Source organism: Poecile atricapillus, chromosome 6, assembly GCF_030490865.1.
Source record: "Poecile atricapillus isolate bPoeAtr1 chromosome 6, bPoeAtr1.hap1, whole genome shotgun sequence".
NCBI classification, from domain to species: Eukaryota; Metazoa; Chordata; class Aves; order Passeriformes; family Paridae; genus Poecile; species Poecile atricapillus.
The window spans coordinates 29,391,091-29,415,540 of NC_081254.1; the positions used below are offsets into that span (position 1 = coordinate 29,391,091).

Consider the following 24,450-nt stretch of genomic DNA (forward strand, 5'->3'; position numbering starts at 1 on the left):
GCCCCTGCTAACCTACAGAGAATTCATCATGGCATTTGTTATTCATTTTCTTAATAATTAAGTCTTGAGGGGAAAAAATATTATTTTCATTACCTGAATTTTTTTTCCCAATCTTGTGAAAATAACCCCTGGTGTTTGTGGGTTTGCCTTCAGCTTCCTTATTTTCAGAACTGGGACACAGGTGATGTGTGCACAGCTGATCTAGGTTATTTTATGTCATTGGTTGTGTGCCTTGGTCACTGATATCACAAACTACAGCATCACTCATTTGTGATCAACAAGGAACACAGATGATGTACAGAGACAATCCTGCACTATAGAACATAGCCCAATGTCTTCCAGCACTTGTGAATGTGTTTTCTCACACCTGCTTTCAAAACAAGCTGAAAAAAGGTTAACCACTATTCGCAGGACATCTGACCACGAGCCTCCCCTGCCAGACTCAAGGATGACACACTCTTCCAAGTGGCTCAGTTCATAGTTTTTATCAGTGAACTAATCAATAGTTTTAATTCATTAAGAAGAAACTGTATAGATGAAAGGTGACAAAGAATCACAACTTGGATTAATTTGCTGTTCAAACGAGGTAAAATGCCATGTACTTTGTGTGCCAGAGAGAAAGGGTGGAGAAGGAAAAGCAGTTACAGCGTTACACATACAGCTAGCTCAGGTAACTGGCTTTGTTCCCTTCTCAAGTGACTCTGCTGTGCTTCCCCGCCTTCCTCCCCCACCCCCACTGGTTTATAAAACACATCTAGGAGCCAAAACCACGGATGGTGTCAGTCACTCCAGCTCTATTGAGATGATGATGCAATATCCACTTAGGCTGAATGGGGACCTGCCCAACTACTAATTATTAGTATCTGTTGCATACCTTGTAAAAACCTTGAATCAAATGCTTTGTTTCCCACATGCAAGATGCACCACAGACAGAAGCCAAGAGACCAACATTGGTGTCACTTCTTTGCACCAAGTTTGGAAAACCCTCCCATTCATTTTCTTTCATCCTCCTTAAACTGACATTTTCTAAAACTTAAGAGGAGGTTGCAAACAGAAGGTCTAGGATGTTGTGTTGGCATAGGTACTTCCGCTTTTATTCATATCCACTGGTACAGGCAGATTCCCTTACACCAATTAAGAATAATTAAGGTCTTAAGTGAAAAGTGTTAGTATTAGTTTACTCTTCAGATATCATACAGGAGTCAAATTCCAGCACCAGACAAACCAGACCTAGATCAACAAAAGGTTTATTATCTTGACCAATCACAGAAACATGGAATATTCTGAGACAGAGGGGATCCAAGAGGATCATCAAGTCCAACTCCTTACCCTGCACAGAACTATTCCCAAAAGTCACACCATGTGCCTGACAGCATTGTCCAAACACTTCTTGAACTCTGTGACCACTGCCCTGGGGAGCCTGTTCCAGTGCCCAGCCACCCTCTGGGTGAAGAATCTTTTTCTAATATCCAACCTAAACCTCTCCTGACACAGCTTCCATTCCCTTGGATCCTGGCGCTGGTCACCACAGAAGAGCTGTCTAGCCCTCCGCTCCCCGTCACAAGGAAGCTTTCTCCCTCAGTCTCCTCTTCTCCAGGCTGAACAAATCATGTGCCTTCAGCAGCTCCTCATATGGCTTCCCCTCAAGGCCCTTCACCATCTTTGTTGCCCTCCTTTGGATGCTCTCTAATACATGAGTGCTGAAAGGACTTTGCTATTTCGCCCTATCTCTTGGATCATGTGCAGAAAATGTCTTCCAAAGATCATATCCACAGATTTTGGAAGCAAAGCCAGGAAGCTCCACCTGCCAGCCCAGCCTGCATACCTCATGTCACAGCTATTTTTCTCAAGAAGCATTAAGCACAGGCCCTCTCATTCCCATTTCAGAGACAGAGGAAGGCAAAACAAAAAAAACCAAACCAAAACCACAGTTGCTTAAATCAACACAAGAAATGTCTCATAAAACAGGCTTGGCCTACTAGGCAGTTGAGCAAGTGCACTAACCTTTGCACAGTGTCAAAAGGGAAGGTGCACTGTGGTGAGATAACCAGCCCCCCACACATCCCAGCGGTGCTGAGAGCCCCGACCCAAAGGAGTGGCGACTTCACAGACCCCTGGAGCTGCAAGGGAAAGCCATGCCTCAGCAGCTGGACGTGTCAAGGACTGGACTCTACACAAAGCATCTGGTGAAAAATATTGGAATATGTCTTCTTGCTCAAAGTGCAATATAAGAGGCACCTTTTCTCGGTGGAGCAAGACTAATTCAGTGTCTTGTGTGCACTGGAGTAAATGAGAGCCCTATGAAAAACCCAGGGCTGCAGCTTTCACGGGGCTGGGGTTAGTTTTCACAATGAGCTGCTCTCTTCTAACGCCGTTGTGCAAGACTTGTATGTTTAACATTTCTAACCAGCCAAAATTGCTCTTTATATTTGATCAGGAATAATTTTTTATTTTTTTTTTTTTTACCTTTGAACCTGTTGCAAGGCAGGTTCAAAGGTTACCTGGGTGCAGTGTTACCTGTTTATTAAAGCCACACTCTGATGATTCGGGGCTTAGTCCTGCCACGGGAGCTGGGAAAGCACCACTGGAGCTGGGGAAGAACCAACCCTAGAACACCCCCTGGGAGTTGTAAAGCAGCAAAAGAAGCAAGCTGTGCCAGCCCCTCCACCCTCCTCCAGCACTGAAGGAAGGTAAGCAAATCCCTCCTAGTCAGAGCCTGTGTTTCCCGAGTACTGGGCTTCCTGCTCCTGCAGAGAAGTACTGCAAGTGGAATAATAACCTCAATTTGCTGCAATACCTGGATCCAATGCACCCTTCTTATCACCGTGTGTGCTGTTAAAGGCAGCAGCTGCAGAACTGGCTGCATGTTATTAAAGAAACAAGTCCGGGCTCAGGGGTGGCATACAGGGAAATCACAGCTTGAACGAGAGCAGCCACCTGAACATTCCCTGTTGCTATAGACTGGCTGGAAGTTGAAACCTGTCTACAGTGCAGGCTGAAACCATTTTCTTATCAGTTTGTTAGTTATGCCTACTTAAAGATACAGTGCACAAAGTAGCAGTGCCAGGCTCCCATTCAGACTAATGTTTAAACCAGGTTCCAAAAATATAAGGATATTTGTTTTCACAGATTCACAAACAGTAAAAGGTTGCAATATGCTAGATCACTTATATGCACAAGCTTATTGACAACATTTAATACAATAGAATCCATCTTACTCCCTAACTAAGAACATATAAACTAGATATAATGCTTTTTGTAATGGTTTAAGAGCCCATATCATAGGCTATGGTGCACCAGACTGTTGCCATTGCCTTGGCACAACTTCTTGTTCCAGCTGTAGAGATGGAGCCTTCTCCAAGCTCTTGCTTGTGTACAGAAAGGATGATGGAGACAAAGATCAACCTGAAATCAAGCTGCAAGCAAGAGAACTGGCAAAAAGCATACTGCTCTTCCACGTCCTAAGCCCATCTCCTAGCCATACCTCCTTTCCTGAGGAAGACACTTGTAGTCTGAGAAGATAATTTGTGTTCCAATGCAGTTATTTTGCTTTACAAAGCCAGATATGGCCCTTGAAAAGTAGAAGAGAACAATAAAGAATTACTGTTTATAGCATTAAGAGAACAAACTGGAATTCAAAAATCATCCAAATAAAGTAAGCTCACACCCCCCACAGACTCACAAAATTTAAATCCAAGTTTTGAAGGGACAACAGAGAAAATAGTATACGGAGCCAGTGTTTTCCTTTAATTTGTTTACACCCTTTGCTATTTGCTATATGTAGAAAGGTTCTTTTGGCATCTTTGGATAACAAAAGGTAATGTTGTGCCATGACCTTAAGGTTTGTTCCAAAAGCTCACCTGATTCATCCTCTGTGCAAAACTTCTTTGACAGTGACAACAGAAAGGAAACAACTTGAACTCCCCATATACATAAGCTACCTGCTGCTCATCTTAAGTCACTAAAGGGTATGAGGGATGCAGGTGTAAATTTTATATACATGCACAAAGAGAAGTAAAGGCTGGGATTCATAACTCTGCTTTGTGTTTTGACAGAAAATTACTAGTAAAAAAAAATCTGTGCCTCTCAAAAATCTGGAGTTTATTCAGATCATTTATGAAAAATTAAAAGCCTCAACATTTGCATGTCACTTGTTATGTAAGGGTAAGGGTGTCAGCAGTATTCTAATTTATGAGCACTGAACAGAAATGATCATTAAGGAGAAGCTTTCCTGTGTGCATCCTTTAATGCAATTTATGTTGGAACTGTGACACCCACTGAGCCCAGGCAATGGAGTATAGCCTTTCCAGCTCATGGAGCTCTGCATCACATTCTGGGCTCCTGGCAGGCCAGGTAGGACCGTGCTGTGGACATGTTCTCCCACCCTGCAGCAAAGTCAATGCACCTGAGATACACAGCACTGCTACCCAACAGCTGACCAATGACAGGGAAAACTCACTGCTTCTTCTCTTGCTCCTGGAAAAATAACAGCCAGAGGCCAGATATGTGAAGGGGAAAATGCTAAGAGAGGCACACAGAGTGAGTGATAATGGAACTGGCTAGGCTGGGAGCCTGGCCCTGTCTCCTTTCTATAAGCACAAATGTCCCCTGACAGGCACTATTAAAGCTGAAGCTCAGCTTCTCGGAAATACCACAGGTCTGGGAAGGCACAGTAAAAGGCAGAGGAGTTTCATGAAGAGAAAGCTATTTTTTTTTCATGCCCAGATTACAGGAAAATCAGTGAATCAACCCTCAGTTTCCCTAAAAGATACCTATATGGCTAAATAATGCCACAACTGCATATAAATTAGGTTTACCTGAATAGTATAAAGTTTACAGCAGCAATAAAAACACAATTACAATTAGTAGGGACTATGTGTTTTAGAAAGCCAAGGTCCAGTACAGGTTTGTATTTTGGATGCAAGGTACATTCTGAGTTAATTCCATCTCAGCTTTATATTTTGTCTAGCTAAGCAGATTAAATCATGCAGCATAGGAAAACTGTCACATAGGGAACTCCTAAGTGGACAAAACAATTCTAAAATCTGTGGTTAAGGCAATAAAGAAGAGAGATAGGTAAAGTTGCTGTCTTCCCATCCCTCCAAACTCACTGCAAAATTCCAGTTATATTAGACAAGCATTGAAGGGAAAAAGGGAAACTGCAACAGCTATAAACTTTTTAACAAAGAAATGAAGCTGTGAAATCATAAAAAAAAATCCCTGACATAGCAGGAAACAAAACTGAAGCTTGGAGCATGATTCACTGTTACCTTGTACAAATAATTACACCTATGTATGTCTAGAACAGAACAGAAAGAACTAGGTAGTTTTTGAAAAATAAAAAAAAGGAAAAAATCCAACAAGAAACCTAACACCTAAACCAAATAAAATAAAACCATCATCAGAAATCCAGCTCACCAGCAAGTCCATTGCAGCAGTATAAGAGAAATGCTGTAGTAAAAACATTTTGTTGGTATTACAGGCTACAAAGCTCTGCTCACCTTAACATATATGCAGCTACAGAGACAAAATTGCTATTGTTGAGAATACAGCTTAATACATAGGGAAGATAATAACAAACAGATTAGAAAGAATAAACTATAAATATAATTTCATAATGTTTTTGTTTACAATTCACTTAGATCTACTTCAAGCTGTTTTCATTAACAAACAAAAAAGCTCAATGACTCTCTTTTGTGGGTGGGTTGTTGGGTTTTTTTGTTTTGTTTTGTTTTTTAATCACTCCAGGTCCCCCGTGCAAGTTCCTCCCCTTTAAATCTCCCCTCCCAATGTGCTTTTCTGCTTGCTGATTTATTTAAACTGGGGAGAGGAAACTGCCTGTAGTTTTAACGTGATTGTCACCTAAGTGGTGTTGGTTTTGTACTGTGCTACTAAGGCTCCCTTTTACTTAAGGAGAAGAGGTTTATTTCCTACCCTATATTCAAAATGGTAGGTGCCTTTACTCACTAGTTCTCATCTCTATATGTGCTGTGCCATATTTTCTGTGTAAGTAATGAAGTTCTACTGTATTTGTTTTATTGCTCATGAGTTTGCTTGTTGTTACACTCATGGGCTTTACTAAATCCAATGTGCAAGTGCAGTGATTAGATGCAGGGTTCAAGATAATGAATTTTTCAGGAGCCTCCTAGGAAATCTCAGGTAGTGTGCTATCAGTTAAATGTGGACCTTGGGCTGAGTTAAGTTCAGATATGTGTTTGTTCTTTGTTCTTCATAATAGAAGTGCTGTGATAATATGAAGTAATGGACATTAGTATCTAGAAACTTTAAGTGCTACCTTTCCTCCATGTGGCTAAAGTGCCTAGTGATAATATTCGAGTTTTCTTAGGAGGTCTATGCAAACTTTCAAGTTCTAGTCCTTGCTCTTGATACCATGCCCTATCACTATAGAAAGCTACCTATTAATATAGTATTGATGCATGAATGTTTTGCAAGAAGTGAACCTGTATTATCCAGTAGGATAAACAGTAACAGAACCTGCAATACTGACTATATTTTAAACTCTTAAAAACTTCAAAGGTCAGTTGAGCATGTTTCTGAGTAGGTAGTTTCATGGAGAAAATGTGATATAAAGATTATATCTTTATATGAAAGCTTGGCTTTTCAATTTATCTAAGAAAATAACTCAGTACTAAGTAGTGTCATGAAGTTATTGCCCTCCTGACAGAGAGACAGTAATATCCAATACAGTAAAATTCCTTATTTAAAAAATGGTCTTTCTATTTAAATATACTGAAAGCTTGAATTCAATGGGTTTCATCAGCGAGGCTTAGAAACCACAGCACTTTACTTCCTGAAAGCAAGTTACTGAGGCCTTGTCCTTTCCCACCCTCTAGCAGAGTGTTTCTCAGCTAAGATCAAAGAGTGCTTGAACTGTTTGGCTCTGACTCTCTGAAGAGGTACTCTAAAAGCAAAGCCTTACTGAAGTGTATCCTGAGCTTAATGCAGGTTACTGAGCATTTTGCTTCATTTTTTGCATGGCTCTGCTCAGAAGTCACTGCCAAGCTTTTGTGCTTTAACTTCTCTCTGGATGCTCAAAGTTAGATGTTCCTAAACCTGTGGAACACAAGCCTTCAGCTGCATTAAGAAGGCATGAGTAATATAAAGTTTCCAAGGAGTAAGAACTGGCTCACATCTGCAGGATGACACCAGGCTAGAGCTGCACTGCATAGGCAAATGGAAAGAGAGAGTTATTGATGGTTAAGTAACTAACTAGTGTAGGTGGCTGTACTCCCCTTCTCCTGCTTGTAAACAGCCAGTGTAACCTTACTAATCCTGAGAAAAAAAAAGATGTCATGATCACATCAAAAGCTTAGGCAAACTTGATACAAAATACATAACTCCAGATGACATTCTCCCAGGCAGTGCACACTGTTGCTTCCAAAATTGTGCAAGTATCAGGGCTTGCTTTGTTGACCATAATTAACTCTTGCAGTGACGGTCACACTGATTTTTCTTAGTATTTATGTACTAAAAAGTACAAAGATCAGCCATTTTCCAGTGGAGAATCTCCTCACATGGAGAGCATAGAGAATAACTTTAATTCCTTCTAGGTAATGATGGAATAACTGTAAAGGGGGAGGTACAGTAGAAATGAGAATGTGTACTCCTGAACTCAAAGCTGTAAATGGTATCACTGTAATCTCTTCTGATAAAAACTAAGCTTTTGACTCTGGAGTTTAGTGCATCTTATCCCTGACCATTGATCAGGGCAGACAACCTAAGTACACTTTCAACTGTCCAGCATCTTATTGCACAAGAGGCTTAACAGGTGGTTTGAGACACCCTGTGCAGTTTGTATCCCTGGGAGTTGAGCTGTCAGAACTCAGGGGTTTCAGACACTCCACCTCTGACCCCTCTGATGTTTAAAAAGGCAGCTTTTTAAGGGATCACTTACCCTGCAGTAGAAGCTGGTGTCTGTCCAAAATGCTCTGATTTTTCTTGTTCTGCACTGAGTTTTCACTAAGTTGATTTAGATCAGGTATTATGTATGCAGGGGCACTTGGATTTGTGTGTTAAACTCTGCTTGTAGCTGTTCCATAGAACAGATCTAGGCTGCAGCTATTCTCTTAGCATGAACAGGAAGGTCTATCAAGTACAAATTCCTCTACTCTCTCTGGCTTTTCTGCTTCGAAGGCAGCAGGATTAAGTGGCATTTGAATTATACCAGAAGTGGTAAATTAGTAGCTACTTGGATTGACAAATAGTAAAAGCTCTAAGCGTAGGAAACAACTGGCCTAATTCTGAGAATTGAGACAATTTGCTGACAATCTCTTGCCACAGCTTGAATAACACACCCTATGAGCTTTGACAGAAGAGACTAAAGCCCATTTGTGGAAACACTTGGAAAGTAAAAGAAAACACAGTCACTATTCTATTAATTAAGGGAATTGAAAATAGTCTTTCAGATATGAAAAAATACCCCATTTTGTTTCGTATTATCTAGATCTGTGTTTTTGTGCATCTGTGTTTGTTTTTTTTTACACAACACTAATGTCTCTGTCTTTAAAGGGTGTATATGCAAAGTCCAGCACATGTAGTCTCAGTCAGGGCTGTAAGTGGGTTAATGAAGAGAGTTACTAAAAACACCCACCAAACCCTAGAAGCTAATGAGCATATAATACTTCCCAGACTTTACAGAATTTGTCAGTAGGTCTTTCTTTCAATTAAAAAGTCATTCAAATATAACTGAAAATCCTCCTTGACTAGTTATAGGGATGCTGGGTGGGCTACAATGGGATTAGACTACTGCCTGATTTTTCTTTCTTTTTGTGCAAGAGACTTGTGGAATCAATTCAGAATCTGAAGACAAAAGTTTTGCTGCGTTTCATGATCATTTCTTGAATAGGTGTTCTCTCTGGACTTTGAGTTCTTTGCTTCAAGCAAAAAAGTCATATTCTTCAGGGCTTGGTGTTCAGTCCTCCTAGATGTCTTGATACAAACTACTTTGCATGGGAGTCAGTGAAAACAGGAAAATACCCTGATGGAAAGATTTTCGGTGACTTGTCTACTGCTGCATGGAGCATTTGGGGTTACTGGGCTCTCTGATCCTTATCACAAAAAGGTCAGAGAAGCGTCTTCAGTAAATTTTCTGTCAAAGGAGTCCATGTAACACACAGTAGCTCTTTGTGACAACTGTTCTGATCTGTCTGACCTAGTCAGACAGTGTTTATGGTAAGCCATATAAATAAGTTAAGAAAGAGGACTTTGTGCCATAAATAAAATACTGTTGTTTCTTACCTCTAGCATGATACTCTAAAAACAACCAATCATTCATTGTTTCTGGGAAATCATCTCAAAAGTACTATCAAAATAAGCAGATGACAGCACACTTCAGCCAATAAAACTGGTGCAGCTGTACAGGCCTGTGGTCTCTCTGGTTACCTCCACATAGCTCTATTCTCTCATTGCTGATTGAAAAAGTTCATGACCAGGAAAGAGTCATGTGAAATGCACTGAGTGAAAACTCCTTTTTGCCACCAGGGCATGGGAGCAGACTGGAAAAGTGCCTAAACGGATTGCTAATAATCATTATTGAGGGGAGTTTTAACTTGAGTATTCTGGCATCCTTCTAAAAAGATGTGAGAATAGATGTGTCAGTCTAGAAAGCTTCCAACATACAAATGGTGCAAATGTGATCTGCTCTGTCACTTGGATTTAGTAGTGGGCTCTGAGCTAAAGGAATAAAGTTCGTATCTCCAACCTTTCATGATGGAGAATGGAGATGCCTCTGCCTAGCTGCCTCAGTACTCATGCTATAAAAAAGTGTCTTGTTCATGAAAGAGGAAGTATAAACAACAAACCAGATGCAGTTTAATCACTTCAGAATGCTGCTTGCTGACTGCTCCATCAATGGGCTAGATATATATAGTGTCAAGAGCAGCTGATCACCAAATTCACTTTATTAATAATCTTCAGTCTTCCAAACCCAAGCAGTGCTAAACCTAAACTGCTAAGTAGCTTTGTACTGAATGTAAATGTGATCAGCAGACCTGAATTTAGGTTCTGCTTTTTTTCTTCTTTTTTTTTTTAATTCAGGCTCAATTGGTAAAAGCCCAGAGGAAGGGTGGGAAGATTGGTGATATGCAGTACTACAAACAGGTTTGTGCTGCCATAGATTTGATATGCCCACTGACTGGAACTTCCCATCAGTAGAGAGCCCCAAGGGCAGTTGCTGCCTTTCTGGCTGTAGCACAATCTTTTTGGACTCTCAGTACATGAAGCCAAGGTCAGGAGTTTGAAGGGCACATGGCAACTAAGATTTAGAGTAGAAAACAGGACTAGGGAGTTAGTATTTTTCAGATATGTAGGTGATGTGCATCTGGCATCTTGGACTTGCTGAAAAGCCTCTGAGGTACCCTTTCTTATCCAGATACTGAGCAGGCAAAGCATGACTTTCTTCCCAGAGAACACACCAGGATTGCTGACTAACACTGCAACTGGAAACTACAAAACTGTAAAACAGATATGGGTAATCTAAATGTTCAGTCTGGGCTCAGAGACTCAAATTCTGGATTCTGGTCCTGTCTGAGCTTCCTATCAGTTTGTAAAATACCTTCAACTTCGTTGGAATTATATCTAAAGTATAACTGGAATTCATTGCATCAGGACTCCTGGTATTCTTCTTGTACAGGGATTTAGTTGATAGCTGACATATTATCTACTGATGGAGTTCCTTTGATTCTGTATGAAGGACTTTGAAAGTGTTGTTATTCATCTTGCAAAGTGTGAGGCGGTGTGTCATGCATAGATTTTTAGACACTAGCAAATACAAGTAGCTGAGATATGAGTTGATTCAGACAAAAAGCAGTCCTTTCTCTTGGCACAATTCAATCTTAAAACACACCAGAACATTTTGGAAATAAAAGTGCTTGTTTCTAAGGAAGGAAGCTCAGATCTCTCTTTCTTTCTATAAGAAAGTCTTCATTCTTAGATTTTGCTTCCCTGCCCTTGGCAGAAGATACCCTGGGGAATGCAAGCAGCAGAATTGTTCCTGTATTTTCCAGCTAGACTTCCATCGCACACGTTGATTCCTAGTCAACACTTCCTAGTGGAAAGCAACTTTCATAGTTTTGATTTGTGCTGGATTTTTTGGTTGACCACACTCTCACTCTCTGAAATATTTGTCTAGCATGACTAGTAAAAACACCTGGAAATTAATATACTGTTTGTCCTGCAGACATATATGTAGGTGTATCAAACATATAATTTATCAATTATAATACCCTTCCTATTTCAGCAAAACCATTTCCTACTGAACACTTAAAATATTAAGGAGTTTTCTTATTTCCACAATTCACATCTTTGAACCATAGGCATTTTTTGGTTATACTTGGGGAGATAGATTTCAGAAATTATATACCGGTTTTCTCCAGGCCGATTTGTTTACTTAAGGATGGAAATAATCTGTTCCTTGTTTGACTTCATTAGGCTTCAGTTTTTGAGGAGGTGGATGAAGCATAGATTAAGATTTATGGGGACAGGTGACTTAAGATCTCTTAAGAGGCTTAAAACATTACATAAGTGTGCTTCAATATTGTACCAGGACTCTCCAGGGGCAAACTGCTGAAATGATTTGCAGTATTGTTTAACAAGCTACTTAAGTAACCATGGCTCATAGGTAATTAAAGCTTCTACCTCAAGTCTATTAAACCTCCTGTTTGTTTCAGGTTCAACTCTGGCTCCACTGATCCAGCACAATGATCTGGATACTTCAAGTATTGTTCTCACCGCTCCCAACACCAGCACTGATCACTCTCATCGCTTTTGGAGCTGTCATCTTCCTGTGGGTGATAAGCAGGCCTAAACCCCTTTTACCTCCTGTTGACTTGAACAAGCAGTCAATAGGAATTGAGGTAATGCTTTCTCTGATTGTGGGCACGGTCTGTTTGGAGCTTAATCTGAATACTGATCCATCCTGACCTTGGGTGTCAGTAGAAACTCTCCTGTCCGATGTGCACAGCCTTCTCTCTCAGGTGTACAACTCAAGAGCGTGGTGGGGAAAAGGGGAGTCTTAAGATGCTAAGATGTGAACCAGCAGCTCACTCCAAGCAGGGTTAGGTGTGCTTTTTACCAGATTGCTTTGGTTGTCACCTTTTCCTGTATTTTCACTGCATCAGCTTTGAAACTGGTGTTAGACTTCATGTAATAAGGCAAGTGGTAGCACTCAGTTAAGGCCTCTCAATAGTCTGTAACTGAATGTTACTGTGGGCCATCTAGAAAATTCCTCTGCATGTGACTGAGTCGATCAAAATCAGGAATGGGAAAGACTTCCCTAACAATGCAATGCTCTTGAAATGCTTTAAAGGGGATTGCTGAGAGAATGGCTGAGGAACAAATGACATTTCTTCTGTTCTGCACTATTTCATAACCATGCTCTGTTCCTAGGGAGGAGCCAGAAGAGGTGCAGTCTTGACAGATAATAACCTGGTTTCTTATTACTTTGAAGATGCTAAAACCCTGTATGAAGTTTTCCAGAGAGGAGTGAACATTTCTGGTAAGCTCTGCATCTGGTAGTTAGCACTTGTCTATCACAAGTAAACGAATTTTTTTCCAAGATCTTTGTGTCTTGGCTGTGGTAATAATGCAGGTTAGCAAAAGCTCTTCTGTGGGGTGGAGAGACAAGTGACCGTATTTCTCCCTGTCCCAATTTAGCATTAGTCTTATTTGGCAGACTGGGCAGGAACAAACATCAGAAGCTGAAGATGGTAGAGTTCAGTCAAGAGTCAGCAGATACAAAGGATCAGAGGAACTTCGGGGGGGGGAAACACCTCTCCTTTGTCTTATGATGTGAGTTTTCCTGTGAAATTACTGCCTGTTTACAACAGATATGAATTTGTGCACATCACTTCACAAGGCCTAATCATGCAAGCAATTTCAACCTCACAGGGGTTGTGCAATGGAAAAAATATCGCCAGATATTAGAAGTATTGCTTGTAAGGATAAAGCTAACAGTCTTAAAATCTTGGTTTGGGCAAAGTGCTTAACTATGGACACTGACCTGCTCTCCATGCAATTACCTGAAAGTCTGACAGAAAACATTTCCCACTTTAAGTGTTTCTATTGTAGTGTTATGCAGCTTCACTACTGAGCTTTGAAATGCTTTTCTGAACTCTTTCATTAGGAAATGGTGACTGTCTAGGTTACAGGAAACCCAAGCAACCTTATCAGTGGCTGACATATAAACAGGTGAGTAATGTAAATGACAGATGAATTAATTTGGGTTACTGCCTTGTAACACTAACGTGGGGGAATCACTATCTTGCAGGTTTCGGACAGAACTAAATACCTGGGGTCAGGGCTTCTGCAAAAAGGATGCCAACCATCATCAACCCAGTTTATTGGCATTTTTGCTCAGAATAGGCCAGAGGTAAGCAACAATTGTGTATTCCTTCCTACACTAATCAAACACCTTGGGGTGAGAGGAGAGTCTGTATTTAAACAACTTCAGGCCACATAAGGAACAATCACAACTTTTTCCTTCCCAATTCCCTTTTTATTGACTGAGCACATATTATTCCAAGCATGTAATACAGTGACCTCTCAGAACTCTCATTCTCACAGATGTGTTCCTTCCATAGCCCCCCACTGCCATGAGCATGGGCTAGTTAAGCTGTATGAAGTCTGTAGGCAATCCTGTACTGAGTGTTTCTCATTTTCCTTAGCTGTGCTGTTTTCTCTCTTCAGTGGATCATTTCAGAGTATGCCTGCTACACCTATTCAATGGTTGCTGTTCCACTCTATGACACTCTGGGACCAGAGGCCATTGTATATATTGTTAACAAAGGTAAATATTGACTTCCACTCTTTCATAAGGATTTTTCTAGGAAACTTTGTTTTGGGAGGGCTAAGTTCAAGGGAATTTGCAAAAATCAGGGTAGCTTTAACCTACTGCTCTTATATACAATTTCTTAGTGAAGCTGTTTTGCAGTGCATATGGTTCATTCTTCAGCCTGGAAGAATCCAGTGGGCTTCCTATGTCTCCTAGTGTCTTGATTTCAAGACCACTGAAGGATCTGCTAGATCTTGTGGACCATTCTGCAATCAGAGTGCTCAACTATTCGTTATTTGAGATTTTGCAATCTTGAACTCCCACACTGCCAAACAATCAGACAATGCAGACAGACTTGCATGTAAATTAAGACTAGATGTGCGTGTCTGATTTAAAGTTGTAGGATGAAAAGAGTGGAGGAGGGAAGGGTAAAGATATGCCTAAATCAGTTTACTGGTTATTGCATGTTCTACAACAACATCTAGCAGGCCATCATGGAAGAAACTGGCAAGGTAGTTAAATCAATTTTCAGATTTATTTCTTCCCCCAGTCTTAGGAGAGTTATGAGGGAAATAAATATCCACTGTTGTTACAGTGATCTGGGATCTATCCCATAAACATAATTTGCCAAGCAAATCACTTCAACAGTTATGGTGGTAAACCTTGGAAACAGGTCTTGTCTTGGGATTACACAGCTGTGATTTATCGGTCTAACTGGGAACTGGCAGGCTCAGGCAAATCCAGTTCCTCTGCTGATTTAAAGCAAAAGGCTTTTATAACTGCAGCTGCAGGGAAGCTGAAGTACTGACCCAAGAACTTTAGCTACCTCTTTCAATTGGGCCTTAATTTCTTTAGATTTAAGGAAGATGGCTAAACCTAAACAGTATCATGGCATTACCAAAAGTTTCCATGCCCATCTTTACTGTGAGTGAAGATATTTCTCTTCAGCCCCTCAGCATTTGCCCTCACTTTATCTTGCCAGAATGTCAGGTTTGCCCAATCAGTTGAGTATGGTAGGAAGAACATTCTTAGCACTGCAAGCCAGCCACTGAATCCATATGAACAAATGCAAATGGCACCAAACCAATGTTATGTTCTAAATGTGCTGCTGAGCTGTCACTGGCTTCATGCCTTCTAAACAGACCTCTGATAATTTCTTTTCTGTAGCTGACATAGGCGTGGTGATCTGTGACACGCCTGCGAAGGCAGAGATCTTGCTTAAGAACTGTGAGGAAAAAAAGACCCCATGTCTGAAGATTATTGTTCTCATGGATCTCTTTGATAAAGAGCTCAAGGACAGAGGAGCTAAAATGGGGATTGAAATTCTGTCACTGCAGGAAGTTGAGGTAGGTGGCTAAAGGCTTCTGTAATACTTTACCAGTTAAACATCTTGATCTTCTGTGACAGCAATGACACTTTAATGTAACCATTACCCAGTTGCCATGCCTGTACCTGACATCTTGATGAGCAGTCATTTTGAAACTTGATATCTTTAGCTAAACAGAGTGTCAGAGTTAAAACCCTTGATTAAAGCTGTGCCCATGTGTTGTGAACAGCCAAGACTTGCTTAGCTTAATTTGTGATACTGTTGTAACAGGATTTGTCAGGCTTCTAAGCTGGCAGTTGAGTCTAATTGGAACTGTAAGTGCAAATTACTGGCTGCTTAGACATCCCAATACTAGGTTTAAGCTTGAATATGTGTAAAGAGATGTGTCCTATGTCAAATAAAAGGAAACCTCTCCATTCAGGACTTCCAAATTCGTTAAGTAGTTCTGATCACTTTCCACACATTCAAATGTGTCCTCTCCACACTTGCAGCAGACAGTTTTTCAGAGTTATGCGTATTGGATTCAGGAAGACGTTTCTGCTTCAATGAGACAAGACTATCAAGAGGCAAAGTAGTAAAACAGGTGTTGCATTTGAAATGCAATTCACCTATTGTGCACATCTGTTAAGCTGTGTTTTTCTTCTCTAACACAGGAGCTGGGAAGAAACAACATCAGAGAACCAGTTGTAAGTATCTCTGTAAAACAGCTATAGACTTGTAAAACTAGTCTCTGGAAAGACCTCTTGCTATGCTGCTAGTAGAGGAGGCTGGCAGATTTTTTTGTGAACCAGAATTCCTGATTGATCACATTTAGGAATTTAAGTACTGTCAGATAACCATCATAATCCTCACACTGACTTTATGTGGCTTTTTCTCTCTAGCCTCCTAAGCCTGAAGACCTTTCTGTTGTGTGTTTTACAAGTGGAACCACAGGTAAGAATTTGTAGTGATGCTTCCCCACTGAAAGAGCCTCCCCATACAGCTTCCCTACCCAAAAATAAAAAAACTCCTAAGAATATGGAAGCGAACCAGTAAATTAGAGCAATGCCAAACTGCTCTTGTAGTTTTACTTGGGATACTGTCACTACAAGTGCACTACAATAAAGCTTCTTAGAACTGGGGGCAAGAAAAGCCAAATTCATATTGTCTTACCCTATGGAAAATGCAGCCTTAATGATCAAGAGATTGGTTGTTCAACTCTGTATTTTGATCCACAGGGGCTAAAACAAAAATCTTGTTTCAGCATTCTCTATGCTACTCCCAATTGCTCTGCTGTTTCAGTAGCTATCTCCTTTATCTAATATCCATAACTGAAAGCACTCCAGATGGGGCATATTTGTGATCTCTTACAACTGCTGGGACTGAGCCTAGTACTGAGATAGCTCAAACTGAGCCAAACAAGACATGGGAAACTGCCAGCAGAAGCAATCAGAGCCACAGTTCACCTTGTTTGATTTCTCCAAAGGTAACCCTAAAGGAGCCATGCTGACACATGAGAATGTTGTTTCAAATGCTGCTGCCTTCCTTAGATGCACAGAGGTAAGCTGCTCTGCAGGAGATGTCCCTCAGTCATGAAACCAGCTTTAATGTGGGCATTTTCTGTAAACCATTCCCTCCCAGAAATTGATGCTTTCCTAAGTGCCCCTTTTCAATGAGACAATGCTACTGCAAGAAACTTGGTTTGAATTGAACAAGGACTTCTACATAGAAGTTATTCTAGAATGAGTCAGTCCTAAATATCAAGAGTACTAAACCATCTATGTTAAGTCTTGCCAAAACATAAAACTGATTTTGATTTAGTGTGGCTGAGTGACAGCTACAAATCTTGAGGAGGTGATGGATGAGCCTGAGCCTGAGTTGCTTCATTCATTGAAAGTGTCTGTCTCGAAGTACTCAAATTGATCCCAATTTGATTTACTTTCTACTTAAAAGTAACTCAAGCAGGCATAGAAAATGCTAATCTACTTCTACTTCTTTTCCCTTTAGAACACAGTTGAGTGTACAAGTTCAGATGTTGCCATTTCCTATCTTCCTTTGGCTCACATGTTTGAGAGAGTTGTACAGGTATGTACATATATATATATATCTCTGAGCTTTTATAAATCAAATTATAGTAAAAGACATATTAGGAATCTGTATGTCCTCAAAACCTATTCACGTAATAACTGGGAACTGGAAATTATGCTGCTTTTCACAGACTGATAATTAGGGCTAGTGAAGCCAGGAATTATTCTTGACTAAGGTTAGTCTGGTCAATTTTCAGACCGTCATATACAGCTGTGGAGCAAAAGTAGGCTTCTTCCAAGGAGATATCAGGCTGCTAACAGATGACATGAAAACCTTGAAGCCAACGCTATTTCCAGTTGTACCAAGACTGCTCAATAGAATATATGACAAGGTACGTGAACAATTTTAGCTATCCAAGCAAGCATACAAATACAAAATAATATTGAATATGTCATAACATCACCACTAGTTAATAACTCCTTAGCAGGAAGAATTTTTTAGAATCCTTTCTGAGGAGATGGAAAGAGTTCTAGGAGTGTAAGGACAGTGTTTCCAGCCATGACTGGGCTAAGTTTGTTGCTGTTAAGAGAAAAAAAAGCTTTGTGTACTTTTGCAATGCAAATGAATCAAATGCAAGGCTAACAGGATCCCTGTTCCTCAAAGCTATGGCTGAAGTGTTTCAGTAGTAACACAAATTAGTATTGTCTTTTGGGTCACCTTCTAGACACTGCAGTGGTGAAGACAGACTGTAGTACATTGAAGTAAGATTTGGTGCCTTTTAACAAGGCAAGAATGAGATGTACAGGTGTGAGCTAAACCCAAGAGTAACTGGTGCTTTTCCTTGTAGATCCAGAGTGGTGCAAACACCCCAGTAAAGCAATTCCTGTTAAAATTTGCTGTGTTTATGAAGATGGCTGAAATAAAACAGGGCATCATTCGAAATGACAGCATTTGGGACAAGGTTGTCTTCAAAAAAGTTCAGGTAAGTTATTTATTCCAAGTGTGAGGGAGCTATGGGATGTAATATTGGAGGATCTGATGGCTTCTTTTTCTCTTGTAGGAAAGCATGGGTGGAAGAGTGCGTATCATGGTGACAGGTGCAGCCCCTATATCTCCCTCTGTCCTGACATTTCTTAGAGCAGCATTAGGCTGTCAGGTAAGCTGAGTTTTCTTTTAAAGTAAGCCCTGTTTGACTATGCACAAATGAGTGACCAGTGATACAGCTGGGGTCCAGCTCAGCTTTTTCCTGGGGAAAATGCTGTCAGTCTCGGGCATTTACAGAATGCTTCATGTGAGTTAATCGTAACAGGAGAAAAATTTCTGCAGGGCCCACTTCAAACTACACCACCAAAAATCTATGCTGTAGGCTCTGAGAAGACAGCAGCAGAAATATAAACATGCAGCACTCAAATCCGCTGAGTTTTGTGGCTTATTCTGACAGTCAATGAGCTCCCCGTGTAGCATATTTGAGAACAGAAAACGAGGTGACCAAAGCAAAGTTTGGATAGGTGAACTTTAACATCTGGTTACACCAATAAGATCAAGATATCCTAAAGGCAAAGGTTGTTTTGGCTTCTTTCCTAAGAAGGCTTGAGCATGGGCACAGTTGAAACAGGCCTTTCACACCAAGGATTTGATGTTCAAGGAATACTCATCCTTTCTTGCACAGATCTTTGAAGGTTATGGCCAGACTGAATGCTCAGCTGGATCCACTTTCTCAATGCCTGGAGACTGGACAACAGGTATGGGAGCTGAGACTTGTGAAGTCTCCCAGAGATGTCCACTTAAAAGGGCACTCAAACCTAGGTGCTCTAATGCTTTTAGTTTAATAAAAATTAAATCAGGGGTACTCAAAGTGATTCTTGGTAGCAACAGTCACCTGTCTGCTTAATAGGTACTAAAATTCTTGACTCAACTAGATGAGGAACCCCAGTATAAAGTGTCATAGGTCAGTTTAGACTTTGTCCCAGAATATACGAAAGGAATAGGGAGAGCTGAGCAAACTGGATAGGGACTTCTTAAATGGCCTTAAGAAACTAGCTTAGTCTCCTGAATGAGATGTTTAAAATATTAGACATTATACATGACTATTTTCCTGAAGGATCTTGAAGATTTAACTTTTATCTTAGCAGCACTAGATTCTAAATTCAGACTCAAGTCACCATCTTTGTCAACACAGTAACTGCAGAGCATAATGAGGATGAAATGCAAATGAATACCAGGATCTATGAGAGGGGCTCCTGAGGAGACATTAGTGGTTCTTGGCTGGTGTGGTTCATTCCACCAATAATGCTCTAAGCATCGAGACTTACCTGATATTTGTCCTACATTAACTGTCTGAAAATGGCATTGCAACAACTTGCTTGAACATTTGATGCCAGACTCCTTTAAACAGTACTGATTCTTGTTAAAGCAATGAACAAACCCAGTAAGTATCTACTATCACTGCAATTTTTTTTTATTGTTTTTTTGTTTTGTCTTGTTCGTTGTTTTTTTTTCTCTTAGGCCATGTTGGAGCCCCTATGGCTTGTAATATCATAAAACTAGATGATGTGGAAGAAATGAGCTACTTCTCTTCTAACAATGAAGGCGAGGTAGGTACCATCTCCTGTGCATGTTGGGAAATACTGAAACATAAGACTTGGTGACTAACAGTGTTGTCTACTTGCTGTAGGTCTGCATTAAAGGACCAAATGTGTTCAAGGGTTATCTGAAAGACCCTGAGAAGACAGCAGAAGCAATTGATAAAGATGGCTGGCTCCACACTGGAGACATAGGGAAATGGTTGCCAGTGAGTAGCTGCTTAATACAAATCATCTCTTGCATGTGAACTCCTGTTACTTCATAGTAATCTCTGAAGGTGGAATTCTAGGATAAAAATCTCTACGCAGTAAATTCACTAGGTAACTCCAGGCAAAGCTCCAAAGACCAATTAGGTTACAAGATATCAAATAACACCTGCTAGGCCCATAGTTAAGACTATTCTTCAGTGTAGAACTGATATAACATGGTGTCTCGGTTTCTGTCAGGGGAGAATAAAAGAGCTGTCTAATCATGTCCTGAAGTAACTGGAGAAATTAGACAAATCCTTCTGTCTGTAGAAACCAAAGACCAGTATATGGTTGCTAGACTAGTTCCAGATGTGCCTTTCATAAAACAAAACAATGCCTGTTTATCTTCTCTTATATAAGCAAGACAGTGACTCAAACTACTGACCTCCACTTTTAACTTCTAGAATGGAACACTGAAGATCATTGATAGGAAGAAGAATATATTTAAACTTGCACAAGGAGAATACATTGCTCCAGAGAAGATAGAAAATGTCTATATTGGAAGTGCTCCTGTAGCCCAGGTCTTTGTACATGGGGAAAGTCTGAGGGTAAGTGATGTTAGGAGTGAGTATCCTGCAAGATTTTCTCCCACGACAAGTTTTGGATGATCAGGGCACAAACGTATGCATGCACAAGAGTCCTTGAACAAAATCTGTTCCTAAGAGAGCTGTGTTTATAGGAAGATGTTCTCAGACCTATAGACTTCCCAAGTGACAACTGGCATTGTTGCAAGCTGGGTAAAGGCTAATTACGCGCTTGTGTGGGATTAGTATGTCAGGTCATCTCTGTGCAGTTTAGATTCACAGAATAGTAGCCCCTGCAATAAGCAGGGACATCTTCAACTGGATTAGGTTGTTCAGAACCCCATTCAGCCTGACACTGAATATTTCTAGGGATGGGGCATTTGCCACCTCTCTGGGCAACCTCTGCCATTCTTTCACCACCCTCACACTTTCAAAAAATTCCCAGTATTTAACATAAATTTACTATCTTTACTATCAGTTTAAAACCATTACCTCTTATCTTATTGACACAAGCTCTACTAAAAATTTGTCCCTATCTTTCTTCCAAGCACCTTTTTAGTTTTGAAAGGCCACAGAAGTCTTCCTGGAACCTTCTCTAGGCTGAATAACTCAAATTTTCTCAGCCTTTCTGCACAACAGAAGCGTTTCCCCATTCCTTTGCCACTGAGCTGTTACCTATGCTAGCAGAGGCCAGTCTTCAAATCTGTAAACTAGCCAAAAGTAATTGCTGGATCATTCAGCACACATATGAAATTGTGTCAGTACTTCAATTACTGCTGTCACAACTCTCAGTGACTTGGAAATCCTCATAGCTACCTTTGAAACTCTGATAACGCATGGAGATGTACATGTGACTTGTCATAGAAACACTGCCCACAAGCAAGCTGACAAAGACATTTAGTATGCCTTATCTTAGTCTCAGCCTGACTATTTCCACTTGTTTTCAGTCTTTTCTAATAGGTATAGTGGTTCCTGATGCTGAGATGCTTCCAGAATTTGCAGCAAAACTGGGAGTAAAAGGTTCCTTTGAAGAGCTCTGCAAAAACCCTGTGAGTGGCTTTGTGTTTAGTGGGTTAGAGACAATATTTAATTCCAAGTTCACTCCTACATTGCTCTGACTTTGTTCCATCCACCTCTTTTCAATAATTTGAACTGGTTTAATGCTGGGTGAGTCATGCAAGCAGCCTTACAGCAACAACTGGAACTGAGTATACGTGTTTTTTGTCTCAAGGGCTATTGCTGTTTCTTTACCAGTGAGAAGATAGACATGACTTTGTGGTGGCCTTAACATGAGAAATCTTGAATGTTGAAATCTGTATTCTTGCCATCCTTAGTTCTCCCTGACTGGACAAATGGTTATGGTTTTGAGCTGCAATTACAGAATGACAGCTTTACCCACTCTGCTTCTGCTGTGTTTCTTCTAGGCAGTGAAGAAAGCTATTTTAGACGATATGATCAGACTGGGGAGAGAGGCTGGCCTTAAATCCTTTGAACAAGTGAGTACTTTCAAATCCTGTTTGTCACTAGCACCTGTATTGCTAACACAATGGCTGGGAAGTCTTCATTCCTGCCACTGCTGTGCCAGGAGGGGCCCTGAGACAGCTGCCCCAGGCACCCGATTGAAGCAGTCAGTGAAACATCGCCTGCCTGTCTCTGCACCAAGAGACCAGGGGCTGTGAAGGGCAACAGTAGCAATTGCCAAGAGATCAAGCGGAGGTCCAAAATAGCCTTTAGGGGCTGTTGTGGAATTCACCCTCTTGATGTGGTCAGCCAAAAAAAGTTTAATTACTGGATCTCCTGGGACTGAATTCTTGCCCAAGGAAGCTGGGAAGAACTGTTGTCTTCTAATTATGCATCATGCACTAAATTGTTTTCTTTTAATAGGTTAAAGACCTGTATGTCCACACAGAGCTGTTCTCTGTAGAAAATGGTCTCTTGACACCAACACTGAAGGCAAAGCGAGGAGACCTTGTGAAATACTTCCAGAAGGAGATTGAGGCCCTCTATTCATCTACTCAGGAATAAATGGCCAGTTTCATTTAAGACTGCATGGAGTAGCTAAATCTGTGACACTACATGGCCTATGATGAAAACAGGCTTGAGTGGAGGGGAACAGGAACTTAAATATATTTGTTTCTAGTACCTGAGAAAAATGACTTGTGGAGGAAGATGGCTGTCGTATAACTAACAACCAGCAGTGTTAACATCGTGTGGGACTGAGCTTCAACTGCCTAGGCAAAGCCAGAACTTTCATCTTTCTTGGACTGTGACTGAAATGCAAAAACATGCAAGAACCTCAGCCTTTAAAAGACAGCTCTATGCACTTCTGACTGTCAAAAACAAATCTTATTTTCCTGCTGAAACTATGAACTCCGCTGTGACCTGTTGTGGATTGATCTGCAATCAGACTGAACTCAGTATGAATTCATGCTAACATCTGTTTAGCAAACACAGAAGTGAATTTCCTGTTCCTAGTCCTGGACCACATGGTACAAGTTGTTTATAATGAAAACGAGTAATCTGGTATTAACTGGTTTGCAAAATACAAATGTCTACAGCAAACACAGTTTATTCTTTAGGAGGCACTGGATCAGTTTTTGCACATTTTCAAATGAAATGGCAGTGTTAAAGCCTTTACACTTATGAATTTGACGCTAATAAGTGTAAAACTTCAGCTGTCAAGCCTAAGGATACAAGATACAATAAATTGAGACTACAAAATCAAACTAAAGCCTGTGTGAATTACTTGTGGCTATGCTGTAACCACATTGTCAGCTGCCAGGCTCTGTATGGGTGCAGCTAGAACACAACTGCTGCAGAACATGAACTTGTTGCCTATGCTGTCACTGGTCAGCCACAGCCCCAGCCATGAGGCAGTAAGATAGTGTAGTCCAGATTTGCTCCTGTAGTCGAGTTGCTCCTCTACCCAACTTTCTTTTCCTTGTCTTCAGCTTAGGCTGAGCTGAAACAATGAATTTACCACAGGAGATGTGAGATTTTCTTGTGTTAAGGTGCTGCTTTAGAAAATGATTTAAGCAAGATGAAAACTTTCTTATGACTTCCATCAGTCTGTGCTGTTTCTGCTGAGAGCTCCTCCCTGTCCCTGCAAAAGTCAGCTCTAGCAGTTCAAAAGGCAGTGCTAACAAGGATGCAACATGGGGAAGATGTATACGTGGCTTTCCTAGACCAATTCTCTTTGTCTGTGGAATTGTCTTCCCTGTCATGTTCAGACAGCTAGTGGCCTTTCCTCTCCCTCCTAATGCTCTTGGTCAGCTATCCCAAAATGAAAGAAAGATTTATCAAAAGATCCCCCCCTTGCTGTTAGGCAGCTCCAGCTTTGACTAGTAAAAACAACTGGCCCAATTTTGTTTCTAGTCTGGGCCCAAAGACCTTGACATCTTCAGGTAACCATTATCACTTACTGTGCTTGTCAGAAATGTGAGGCTATAAAGGCTTCTAAGTCTCTGAAACTGCATGCAAAGATGTTGCTTATTTTTCCTATGCTTTCCTTACAGCAGTGTGATATGGAAGTCAGTGGTGGCTTTATATCATTTTCCCCAGGTGAGACTGGGTAGGAAAAAAAAAACCAAAAAAACAGGGAAGAAGAAATGTATCCCAGAACTGGTTTTGGACACAAAAATGAGTAAGTTAGTTGGGAAAAGTAAATCCAGTGCAACTGAGAGCTGCAGAAACTCGAGGCTGAATCCTGTGATGCCACCAGCCGCAGTACCTGGAATGTATTTTTGTTGATACAATAAACAGAGATGCTTCTCTGCACAGATGTGTTTGGAGGGTGAATGGCACTGCCTCAACAATAAAACCATATAGCAATTCAAGTATAAATTGGTCTTGTATTGGACTCTTGTGTGCCACTTCTGCCACATGAACTGATTTTCAAAACCTCTCAACCTGGCTGACAAGTAACTACACTATGAGAGAACAAAAGCACCTGCTGCATTTTGGAGACATTTA

The 24,450-nt window shown here is 40.7% G+C and overlaps 1 protein-coding gene across 1 annotated transcript; it reads left to right on the forward strand.

The window, feature by feature from the left end:
• Positions 1-2,533: 2,533 nt before the first annotated feature.
• Positions 2,534-24,307, forward strand: ACSL5 (acyl-CoA synthetase long chain family member 5). The gene is made up of 21 exons (XM_058841860.1): positions 2,534-2,690; positions 11,688-11,873; positions 12,406-12,514; positions 13,142-13,206; positions 13,286-13,387; positions 13,705-13,804; positions 14,957-15,135; positions 15,770-15,802; positions 15,998-16,049; positions 16,582-16,655; positions 17,103-17,180; positions 17,380-17,514; positions 17,971-18,105; positions 18,184-18,279; positions 18,793-18,865; positions 19,629-19,717; positions 19,798-19,914; positions 20,359-20,502; positions 21,426-21,527; positions 21,903-21,974; positions 22,363-24,307. Exons 2-21 carry the CDS (start codon positions 11,718-11,720, stop codon positions 22,501-22,503), a joined length of 2,052 nt encoding a protein of 683 aa, XP_058697843.1. The 5' UTR covers positions 2,534-2,690; positions 11,688-11,717; the 3' UTR covers positions 22,504-24,307.
• Positions 24,308-24,450: the final 143 nt, after the last annotated feature.